Source organism: Pleurodeles waltl, chromosome 1_2 (assembly GCF_031143425.1).
Source record: "Pleurodeles waltl isolate 20211129_DDA chromosome 1_2, aPleWal1.hap1.20221129, whole genome shotgun sequence".
NCBI lineage: Eukaryota > Metazoa > Chordata > Amphibia > Caudata > Salamandridae > Pleurodeles > Pleurodeles waltl.
The window spans coordinates 311,251,948-311,264,726 of NC_090437.1; the positions used below are offsets into that span (position 1 = coordinate 311,251,948).

General features: G+C 40.2%; 1 protein-coding gene across 2 annotated transcripts in view; it reads left to right on the forward strand.

Annotated features, from left to right (window-relative positions):
- Window positions 1-12,779, forward strand: part of SUSD1 (sushi domain containing 1) — a 521,732-nt gene that overhangs the window by 103,309 nt on the left and 405,644 nt on the right. For both annotated transcript variants that reach the window (XM_069238712.1, XM_069238719.1), the window contains exon 3: window positions 12,071-12,232. In XM_069238712.1, coding sequence (XP_069094813.1) covers window positions 12,071-12,232 — 162 coding nt within the window. The remainder of the gene's footprint in view (window positions 1-12,070; window positions 12,233-12,779) is intronic.

Here is a 12,779-nt window from a genome sequence, read left to right on the forward strand (position 1 = left end):
TTTAGCGTCAAAAAGTATAAATATGGGCCAAGATGTCTATATGGCATTTACGGCTTGCACATCATTCACTGATAATTGTTTAGAATGCAGAAGGATGGTCGAAACGTGGCTTTTCCCCACCTGAATCTACTGAAGTCAAAATACCAGTATTACTCTACTTCCTCCCCTGAAAGATAGAGACCATAGAATCCTTTTTAGTATGAAGAAATAATCCCATGCATACAACTGAATCCAAATGACATACCACCAAAATGAAAGACAGAAAAGATAAAAATAACTTTATTCTCAACGATAATGCAATCATACCAGAAACTACTGATATAACCATAGTCATGCAACAAAACGCACAATAATAAGATGGTATCCATTCATAATCCAGTGTATCCTAATCTTTGACTCCAATGAAAACATTTACAGACACCTGAGAAATTGTAAAACCATTCTTGCCTACATTTACATTCTGCATGGCCCTGCATTTCACTTGTAAATAATGTCCTGCTAGAATATGTCTTAACTATAAAATATATCTGAGTGTTTTCTCCCTAAATCATGGTTTTACTTTTCAATCAAATATAATTCAGTACTACTGCTTTAAACGTTCCTACTCAAGAGAATACATGCAACATTTGTTAGAGAGCTAATTTGTACCCCATACAAGTGAAAAAGTGTACACAAATGGCATGAGTATGTATTAATTATGTTCATGACTACGTAATCAATTATCCATATGCAATTTTACTAATAGTGTGACTAAAACTGCAAGATTAACTACAACTCTTATAGTTCTCTAATCACTAACACTCGACTTCGACAAAGCACTGTACTACCCACACACAAAGCACTTCAGTGCCCATCAGGAGTAGTAAGTGCTATATAAATAAGTGCACCTCACCATACCGTACCAGAATAACATACATGCCATATCATGATATACACTCACATCCAATATATTACATGAAAGTAAAATACATAGAAACAAGAGAAAAGATAGCACTGTGAGGGAAGTAAGTGTGTGAGAGTAACTGGTGGGAGATAACTAGTGCTTAATTTGTGCTGAGGGTTAAGGATGGTGGGCACTGGCACTCATTTTTTTTGTTAGTAAAATGAGGAAACCAGTGCTTAATTTGTGCTTGTTGTTTCCGGTGCTGAGCATTTGTTTTTGAGGGCCGGGGCTTATTCTTCTGCCTCGAGCATTTACTGCGAGCAAAAGACACATATAGGAAAGACGGAGGAAGGGAAAAACGAAAAAGTGTCACAGAGGGAGAAATTAGAAAGCTGCAAGAGTGAGCTGAAGGGGCAGGTAGAGGCTTTAAATGGATTAAAGAGGCCATAGATGGCTTCAGGATTAGGCTGCCTCAATACTCCGTGTTCACACATTTAATTGCAGCAGCCGCGTGTTTAAGTGGAGGGCTTTGAGCACCGGCACCTTATTATTAACGAATTAAGCATTGGAGGAAACAGTGGTAAAAGGTGAGTGACATCAAGCGTCAGGAAGGGAGGAGTATTTTCACCTACTGAAAATAAAGAAAAAAAAATCCTCTAGAATCCAGCATTCTACTGAGTCTGACATACGTTATATAACACAGTCTTTACATCAACTTTGAAAAATGGAATTACTGAGGCCACAGGAAATCCTAGCAGCTCAATGGACAGAGGGACTTTTAGCTCTGCCCATCAATGTCTGGCAGCTAGCTCACCAAATGATGGTAGCTGAAAATTAAGTATTCTTTCGAATTCACATTTTAGAACATGCTGAAGCCTTTACTTTTTCTTCTTGATTGCAACGACTGTGCTCGCCCTACACCCTATTCACCCTCACACTTCCATATCCACTGCAGGTTCTCAGCCAATCACACCCACTGTCATCACTAAGGGACTCTCTTGCTCATACTCACAGCTTTCTCTCCCGCAAGAGCATAAGAAGCTAGGGAATCACATAGACTCTAACGGTGTCCTCAAAGACATTCTCGCCTTTGACATCTATTACTGCCACCGAGCCACACAAAAAACACCATCATCTAGCACAACATGCCAGATATTTCCTCTTGGATGCAGGCTAATGTATCAACTTACAATATGACAAAAATACACACAGGTATATTAGCTTGTGATAACTTTGGATTCAGGTTTTGATGCTTTTCCCAAGATAAACATCCATAAGAAATGGAAAGTTGTGGTACAAGCCAATCACATTCTAGATGCATTCATTCAGAGATTCAGCTCTCTGAGATCACCATTGTCCTTTACAAAAAACCGCTCTGCCTTATGTTCGGCTCTGTTTCTGAAGCTTCTTTTTGGCACCACACAAAGCACTCACCCTGGTCCTGCCACAGCCTCTTGATCTGTTCTTGCAAATGTCCAAAAGGTAGCCCTCTCCAGGCCTCGAAGAACCCGCTGACATTCCCATACTCATTGGTTCTTTTTTTGTATTTGTAGATGAGAAAAAGCCACAATGCTCAACACCCTATCCCCTTTTTGTTCCCTACTATCACACTGTGATGTACTTCACATACTCAGGCTCCAAAGGGAGGACAGACCCTTCTAACTCAACTATCACAGTCATTGGTGGGTGCTTTCTAGAATGTAAGGTAGCACACAATGATGAATTGATATCATATAATTCATCCAAACACTGGTAATTATGCTCTGCACATTCCACACCATAATTTTTTAGCTTGTCTGTGTCATTGCAGAAGATGTTCAACTATTTGCTAATCAGTGTTTGTCCATCTTTAACACAAACTGCTACTCTGTGCCCCAAAAGGCAGGCTTTAGCCTTGTTTGGCCTCATCACTGAGGCACAGCTTGAGTCACTATCACACAGTTTACAACAGACCTACTTCTGGACATAATCACATGACTTAGTTGGGATTCAATTACCAAAAGGTGTGGATAGAAATGAATGAATTAATCTTAATCGCTGGCTATTACCGTGAGCGCATTCCATTCTGTACCACTGCCTGAGGCAACCAGGAATATACGCATAAGCCAATGTTCTGCCCCTGTATGAACTGTTCGCTTAAACAGATAGTTCCCAACTTCTCTGAACAGGATAACATGTAACTCCAACCAGGTATGGGCCTTGTTAAGCATCATTGGTGAGGTTCAGCTGAATCCCTTTGGCACACTGTGGACCTCCCCACTCCACTAAGAGTGACCCAGTAGACAATAAAATGTCATAATGGAAATACTTGAAATAATTGTCTGTGCCATTACAGGAGACAAACCATATGAAAATCGGTCTTGGTCCTACTCCAGTAGAAACAATGAAGCCCGAACTGCTAGGCAATATTGCCTCTACTCTGACAGAATCATTTCTTGTGTTACCTTGCAGAGTGGGCATAGCCTAGAAGTTCAGATTTGGATGTCCCTTTTGGATGGGGGTCAGAACCAATATACATATGGGTTGTTTCTGTCAACAGTGGCACAGTGAGCAAAAAGCAATGGACTGGAATACAGCCCAGATTAATTAACAATGTCTGAGATGAATGGAAGCATTCCATCCATGCCTTTTTTAGTGTTTTTTTTGTTTTTTAGCTTTAGAGCCTGATTTAGAGTTTGGCAGATGGGTTCCTTCTTTCCAAATGTGACTAATATCCTGTCTGACGTATTATTATCTTCATAGGCTATAATGAGATCGTAATACAGCAGACGGGTAGCCGTCACATTTGTCATGGAGTAACCGCCTCCGCCGAACTTTAAATCAGGGCCTCAGTTTCTTTAAGTGAAACACATTAACAATGATGGGTGTGCACTTGTATGCCCAGACATTCTGTGCTCACTATGGCATAGTAGTCAGGCAGCACCTCACTCATGCAGCCCTTAAAAGACTGCAACATGTCAGGGTTGTTTGTGTTCTGCTGCAGAGACTACTTGTTCTAGTAGTTTGGACCAGACTATCTTTATTGGGGAGAGGCCAAGAATGATTTGAATATGTGGACCAAAGTAATTACAAGTGGTTGCAATTAATTTAAGCTTTCCACTCAATCCTTTTTTGTCTCTCTCTACAATGCAAGTCTCCCTATGCAAAATACATCTAACACCCATGACCTGCTCCAGGACAGTCCGTCACAATTTCTTGTTCTCACAAAGACCATAGCCAAAGTTTCTACACCTTTACACTTCACCCAACATCTCTTATATAAACCAAACTACATCTAAACACCAAATCAGTCTTGCACTCTGAAAGGGCACGCTAGTACCCAGCTGAAATAAGAGCATTTGCACCTGTATTAGCTGTATGAAGCACTATGTAAACTCTACAATGCAATGCAATTCAACTTTATCTTTCTCAACAGAAATAAAGACATCGACAGAGGAGAATCCCCAACTAGATAGACAAACAATACCCCAAGTGGCTGCAGACAAAATCCTCCTTTTTCCTTGGTCCTGGTGCCCCAGATAATAAACTTCAAACTCATTACTAGATCTGACGACACCTTCTCATCCATTGAGGGGCTACTCCCAAACCTAAAGAATCACCTGACCAAATACCAATAATCCCTAGAAGAAGCTAGTCCAAATTTCTTCTCTCAGTCATCAATAGCTCACCCACACAGCCTCCTGTAAGAAGTTTGAATGAAGTTAGGCAATCCCTAGATCAGCTGTCACTCAGGCCAACCATACTTAGACAAAGCAACATGAAAGGGCAGCACCAACTAAAATAGAAGGGCAGTACTCTTGACCAATGCTGGTCTAAATCTCATCACTGACTGACTGCCGGACTCACCCCAGCTACAAGTGTACATGCACCAAGACTATGGAATTTCACTTCCAAGCCCTGTCTACAATCTTTGTCTTGTTGCTGTATTGTAAAAATCTAAACCAATGAGTAGCTAAAGGTTGCCCAGTAAAGTTTGATTATATTAATGAATGTGAACCAACTTCAGATCAGGAAATTTGGCACACATTTTTTGCAAGGTTCCTTAGCTTGCTGACTCCCCAGCAGGTGCAGGTGTGTTGCTAGGGGCTGCACCGTTTCAAGTGTGGTTCAGAAAACCTGGAACTCTGTCAGCAGAGTTTCTTTAGAATTTGCCCCGCCTGTACTATTTCAATATTGTATGCAAGATTTGTGTTTTCTGCTTGGTGGTATATATCGAAAAACATGAAAATTGTGTAGCTTGCACGTGATTGTTGGGGTGATTTGTGGGTGCAGCTATGCTGTTTTGACACTTTCTACCATTAAAAGGGATGATTGGGCAGATCAGAGCTGTGTGTAAGTCCCAAAAGACGGGGGCCCTTGGCACAAAATACAAAATTACAAGAGAACCCATACAGGAGAATCCACAATGGAAAATCCACACAAGACAAGGTTCAAGTACAAATCATGAAAGTTTATTTAATATTTAAATCATTACAGAAGGCAGTAGTTAGTTCAAATAAAACATGCTACTTAAACAGCTAATACCAGATACAGTTTAGCACAAAGCAAATGATGCATTAGGAAGAAGACAGACATGAAGTATGCATGGTATGAAGGCAAGGATAAATACTGAAAAATCTCTAAGTACACAGTTAACGAACAGTCCGTGATAAGGACATGTTCTATAGGAGTCCCAGAAAAGTCTTTAAATCCCTAAGTATAAATTCAATCAGAAGACTGCCATGGAGTCTGCCTTCTAAGAGAGCAGGTGGAAGACCTTGGCTACTTCCTCGTGTGTTATCTACCTATTCAAATAGAGTCAATGTGATGTGAAACAAATGCATTTCAAAATATCCAAAGGTAAAACATTCAACACATCACATGGAAAATAAAAACACCATCCGGCATGCATAATAAACAGTACATTAAAAGCTAGTGAATACCAAATAACTGCACATTTGAAATTACATATGCAAAACCAGTCAGCCAGAGGAGACTGTTTAGTAAAGACTCAGTCCAGCTCTGTTCTTTCCTTCAGAGACATCACACACATGAAAGAGAATACAATTAATGATGCAACAGCACAGGACCATACAACTGTGTGAATTAAGAATATTTATTACAAAACGCTGAAGGACATATTTGACCTGGAACTGCACAGAGAGGGAAGCAGCATTTTAGTTGCCAACGGTACAATACATGCAAATGAAATTAAGGGCTAGTTACGTCAATTTTGAAAGCTTTGTTATGTCAAATGCAGAACATTTACAACTTATTCATGTTAACTAAACACAAATAATCTCTTAAGTTTTAAATTCACTCTTACAGCTGTAGGAAGTCTCTTCTGCAGGGTTAGCATTTGGGGGTGTGCGTATCAAAAGACGTTTGTTGGCTGCTTCAAACTCTATGAAAGAACGTGATGGTATTTCTTTGGTTGCAAGAAGAGTATTTTTCTTACTAAATATTAGGGGGCAGATTTATCAAGGGACTGCAGTGTTATTGGGTCACACAGGGTGTTGCATTGGTAACACAGTCTCTGAGGCTTATGTGACCCTGCAATGCTTGGTAAATCTGGAGTAACGCAAGACAGCGCAAGTCGCTACCTTGCATTACTCTGCCCTGGGAAGGCATTCCGTGGGTGTATTGTGGGTATTAGCGCGCATCCACCCATGAATTTTGGCACATTTCCAGATTTACCATCTTTGGTAAATCTGAGAAAAGGTCAAGATGCTATGCCTTCCCTTCCTGAACGGAAAAAATCCTCACTACAGCACATACATCCTTGCACCATGGCGAGAGGGTGCCCGCGTTGGCACTAGCCAGCAGATTGTGCGTCAGCAAAGGTTAGGAACAGAAATGTGCCATGTATCTGCAAATTTGGTTCACTCCTGCCTTCTCCGTTTCACGCAGTGCAACAGGTTGTCTTGCTGTGTTGCGTGAAATAATGATAAATACGGCCTCAGATACATTCATAATGGATGTACTTTCTCAAAAGGATAACAATGGAAGTGGTTTAAACTGCTTGGGGGCATATTTTGAAGAAGGTGTGGTGGCGTCATGGAGATTATCAACAGGAACTAACAGTGGAAAAAAGCTGTTACCACTCACACACCGTTCTTAAAATCTTACTCACACTGACATTTAAACCTTTGACAAAAGAATCAGTAATGGTCAAATTCATTGAGAAAAGGAACTTGCAACACCAGACATTTTACTGCATCATCACCATAGTCAGTCATTAATTGAAGTGACAGTAAGCCAGCAGGATCAAGTATTCACAAGAAGTACAATTCATAGAAAAATAACCATCTGAGATGTGTATAAAGTTTGTGAAACTGATATACTTTGTGAAGGAACTGAATCGCTCCTTTAAACAACACGCAGAGAAAAGCATTCATCACACATGAAATGTCACTGAGACATATTGACCACAGTCAAGGGGATTGGCGCCTGCCAGGGTCAGTAGGCTACCATATTTGTGATTCATTTTCGAGAAAGTCATTTTTTTAATGCATCACATTTTCCTTAAAGGAAACAGGGCTGTGTTTATAACCAAAAGTGTTTTTGAGACTTCACAGTGGTCCCTGATCTCCACAAACTTTTCAAAACATTCACAAGGGGGAGGAGGACCCTTCCCTATTGCAAATGGTTTACCACTCCAACTTGGGAGTTTAGGTACCTTTTCAGTGGCTTACAGCTGCTATTGTGGCCCTAACCAATTGATACATAAGGATAGGAAACGCTGTTTGGAGTATTTGGAAGGAACACCCAAGCATGCTGATTCCTTACCTAATTCTCAACTCATTACCCCTATAGATTAATTACTGGTCGCATGAATCTAGTTGCAATTTATGACCAGTATATTTGCAACTAGTAAAGAATTTAACATACTGACCTATGTACTATTAGGTTAGCTCTCTAAATTCCAATTTGAAGTTTGCCACAATACAACCTTCCTCAAGAATACTACTGAAGAAGGTCACAAATTGGGACCCACTCAGATGGATGGACATCATAAGGATTGTGGCCTCCTTGAGGCAGGTGCCCACCACTTCTCTGATCGTCTTTCAATAAAGTAGACTTTTATTTTACATGCAGCCTATTTTCTATAAGGGAAGCAGGGTTATGTTTAGATAGACACATTTTCATTTTTGTTAAAAGTTTGTTTGAGAGTTGACAGTGGTTCCCTGGACCGCTGCCCACTCTTTTCCAAACTTTATTTTACATTCACAAAGGGACTTCTTCAGTTCTGCAAATTATTTGCTGCTCCATTTGTAAATTTTCAACGTTTTGTGACCCTGTTTTAGTTGCATAATATTGATACATTACAAATCGATTCAGTATATGGAAGGCATGCCTACAACATGGTAAAAAGTTACTGATTCCTTAAATATGATCAGCACATTTAAAAAAGCGTTTTTAAGGTCCCTATCTCTTTATCTGAGTGTTTGAGCCCATAAAAATGGTTTCTATAACAGGGCCTTAAAGAGAAATAGGTCCAAGTAGTTTTTCAGAAGTTACACATAGTTTTGTGCCAGAAGATTTTGTTCTGCCATAGTGCCATGAATACACCAAGGTTTGTTCCCACTCTCCCAAAAGGCACTCAAAACCCACATAAATTCAGGGGCATATTCAGTAAAATCCATGCAGCGCAGAGAAACAAGCAAAGTTGCCATGCTGCGCTGTGTGAACAAGAGAGAGCAGAGCAGTGCCATATCCACTAAAATTTGAAGCTTTTCAGCTCCCAAACTGCCAAGCACAGCTAAGACACCAATGCAGGCACCCTAGTACCATGCTGCAAGGATGCCTGAGTTTCCTGCCCAAATAAAAACCTGAGAGGCAATTTCCTGTTACTATTCATGATACAAAAAGCAGGCCCAGCACCCAACTCTACTCCGCACATAGCCAAAGTCCGTGTGCAGCGGGGTTGAGCATCACCAGGGGGTTGGGTAGAGGGCCTGGCTTCAGTAGCTATACCTTGAGTCCTAAAGTAACTATAGCTAGCTAGCACTCTGACCATGCAGTGATAATTACCTCACATATTACATCATTCATGACATGTTCTATGACACCACTGATAATACTGCACCATCTGAAATCACATCATTGATAACAACTCTGTGCATGGAGGTTGGCACGAAATATAGTTACTTTAGGACTAAAGATATAGGGCCGTATTTATACTTTTTGGCGCACAACTGCGCCAACGCAGTTGTGCGTCAAAAAATTGAACTCCATTCCAAAGTGCCATGCGGGCGCCTTATTTATGGAATGACGTTAGCCGGCGGAGCTGACTGGTGTGCGTCAAAAAAAATGACCCACACCAGGCAGCGCCGGCGTAGGGGAAAATGGAGCTTGGGCGTCAAAGAATGGGGCAAGTCGGTCTGAGGCAAAAAATCTGCCTCAACCCGATTTGCGCCATTTTATTTTGACTCCCACCCTCCATTGACATGACTCCTGTCTTAGCAAAGACAGGAGTCATGCCCCCTTGCCCAATGGCCATGCCCAGGGGACTTCTGTCCCCTGGGCATGGTCATTGGGCATAGTGGCATGTAGGGGGGCACAAATCAGGCCCCCCTATGCCACAAAAAAAAAAAAAAATAAACTTACCTGAACTTACCTTAAGTTCCCTGGGATGGGTCCCTCCATCCTTGGGCGTCCTCCTGGGGTGGGCAAGGGGTGTCCCTGGGGGCATGGGAGGGCACCTCTGGGCTCCTTCCGAGCCCACAGGTCCCTTAAAGCCTGCCCTGACCAGGCGCTAAAAAATGACGCTAAAGCGGCTGGACGTCATTTTTTTTGACCCGCCCACTCCCGGGCGTCATTTTTGCCCGGGAATGTAAATACGGCGCACATGCCTCGGAGTCATTTTTTTGACGGGAACGCCTACCTTGCATATCATTAACGCAAGGAAGGTGTCCAAGCAAAAAAAAGACGCAAACTCCAAGATCTTTGGCGCTAGACGGGTCTAACGCCAAAGTATAAATATGGAGTTAGTTTTGCGTCGGATTTGTGTAAAAAAAAATGAAGCAATTCCCGCGCAACCAGAGTATAAATATGCCCCATAGTTCCTTGAGATCATGATAACTGGTGAGTGTCAGTGGTCTCGTTAGTTTAATTCTGCATGTTTTACTTGACGTTTTAGGCTAACTGTAGTTTTTAAATGTAAAGTGACATATTATTACAATTCCTAACTATGACGTCACTTTAATCTTTTTTTTATTGAATATATTTATATGTTATAGTAAGTGTATAATTGTATTTATATAGCACATACTACCCCTGATGAGATGTTGAATCAGTTTTCGGCAAGTATCACGCTATTCCATAACCCAAAAGGATTAGTGGTGGATTAATATAGGAAAATATGAGCGGTGGATATGTGAGTCTGTTGGTTGGGTTAAATAGAATAATGGAGGGATAGAAGAGGAAATAATCTAAAAAGTGGGAGATCATAATAGTAAAATGAGGTTTGGGATGAGTAAAAGGAGAGATGTAGGAGAGACAAATTTAGAACAGTTGTTTGGGAGATCATAGTAGTAAAAGGAGGTTTGGGGTGAGCCAGGAGGGTTAGAGGAGGGAAGAGTCAAGAAAGGGTTATTTTGGGGATCATAGTAGTTGAATGAGGTTTGGGAGGAGTCAGAGAGTGGAGACAAAGGATAGATTGAAAGAGGTATAGGGTGAGACAGAGTAGCGCATCGGAGACAGTGACAGTTTTATTCTTCTACAGCAGGAGGAGTAATAAATATATACATAAATGACTACTATGAAAGGGTATATATGTATAAGGAAGATAATATATTGAGATTTAGAGTTGCAGTGTATAAACGCAGACTTTCAAGTGTAGCAGGTCATTTATTCGTGTATTTTTGATAAGTAAATGTTTGTGTTTTTTTAATATTACCATATCCTCAATATTTCAATAGTGAAGTGGTTGTAGATGAATAGTTATGATAATATTTACCTATTGTCATAGATACATAAAGCAAAGACCTTTAAGCATCTAATCAATCAACTTATATAAAAAACTATATATATACCATAAGTAATATATACGTTTGCTAAGCAGACCTAAAGAGTATCCGAGTGTCCATATATTTTAAAAACCATAGTTATTATACATGTTTGTACAAATAAATATGCCTATCTAGATATATTCATATAATCAATTTATAAATGTTTGCATACACAGGGATTTGCTATACATTAGTGTTTGAGTATGGTAGCCATGTAGGAAACAGCCAACTCTTTGGTAGTCTTCTAAAGATAAGATAGTTATCTGTGGATCTAATTTTTGGGATAATGAATTCTATAGTTTGGCTGCTTGAACAGAGAAAGATGTACCACCCATTGCCTTTTTCTTGTTTGGTGGGGTTTTGAGGCGAGGTGCCACTCTTGAGTAGAAGTTTATTTGTTGAATGTATTTGGTGATTTTTATTCCTGATGATGTACACTCTGGGTGGTTCTCAGGTTTTAAGTGGAGAGCAGCTCACAAAGCTGTACCTCTCTGGCAAGCTAATAACAGTGAAATATATGTGTATGAGGTTGCTTTTATTCATTCTTCATTGGGGTGGATGGTGTTTTACCAACCCAAAGCTGTAATACTGTATATGGAATGGCAAATGTTTTTTGTCATACTTCAGCTCGACGTGGATGCACTTGCTAATCCTGTGCTTAAAGACTTTGCTGCAAAAAGGCAAAAGGCTTTGTCGTATTCTAGGTCAGTGTGTATGGCATTTTGCATATTCTATGAATGCATATTGTTATAGAAAAACAGACATCTTAGGTGAGCAGATTTGGAGTGTTGGTGATGTTCTAGAATATCCTTATATAGGAACTGCTCTGCTTTTAAAACTTGGCATGTACTCTGAGTTCCTTGCTCCATAATTTACACACACTCCAGTGAGGGGGAACAGTACATCAGGCCAAAGATCTTCAGGAATATGATCACAGAGAGGGGATATCAGTCAGTTCATGAGAAAGTGGACATAGAAGCTCATATAAATTGCAGTTGCATTGGCAGGTGATTCAAGGCTACTCAGTGTAGATATTTCAGCGGTCTAGTTTTATATTATTTTGTATGATTACACATGTAGGTTCAGGTAGAAAGCCATGTAGTTTAAACATTCTAGTCCAGAAATCAACATCTCGAAAAAGTGGCTCTTGCAAAGCGGTCTTGTCAATTTCTCTGTATTTTCTTATGTGAAACAGATAAAGATGAGTGCCAGATTGGAGCAAGCAACATCTGTGGCAATCACTCTGCATGCCACAACACTTATGGAAGCTTTTATTGCACTTGCCAGGAAGGATTCCAGCCAACCAACAACAACCGAAACAACACATACATTCCTAATGATGGCACCTACTGTAAAGGTAAGAAATCCATGGAAGTCATAGATCAAAATCCCTAATTATAAAACATTGTTTAATATAAAGCTGTTATGCTGAGATTATCTTGCTCCTAAATTGTTGCTCCAAATTCAGTATGTGTCAGCTGCTCAGCTCAAATCTGTGCTGGGCGAGTAGGCTGCTATATTTTTAAGGCTCTGATTCATGTTTGAGTCTATATATTTTAGAACATGTTCTCAAGTGTGTGCAAAAAAGCAAAGTCATTAGCCTTTCATAAGCAGGATCTTCAACTGATGCCCTTGGCGATCAAGGAAAGTGGCTTATAAATCAGTTCCCTTTCAATAGATACTTTTACTTTTAAAGTTTTCCCGACTTCTTGCCAATCATTAACTGCATACATGCCACGTTTTAATACTATGCCTGCTCATCCCTTACCTACTGCCATTTCCCAGATGCTATCACATTTCCTGAGTATAGAACAAAAATCATATGAATCACAAAAAACAGAGCAGGATAACTATTGATATTAATTTTGAAAGAAGCTAATTTCTAAGACCCACAACATAGAATT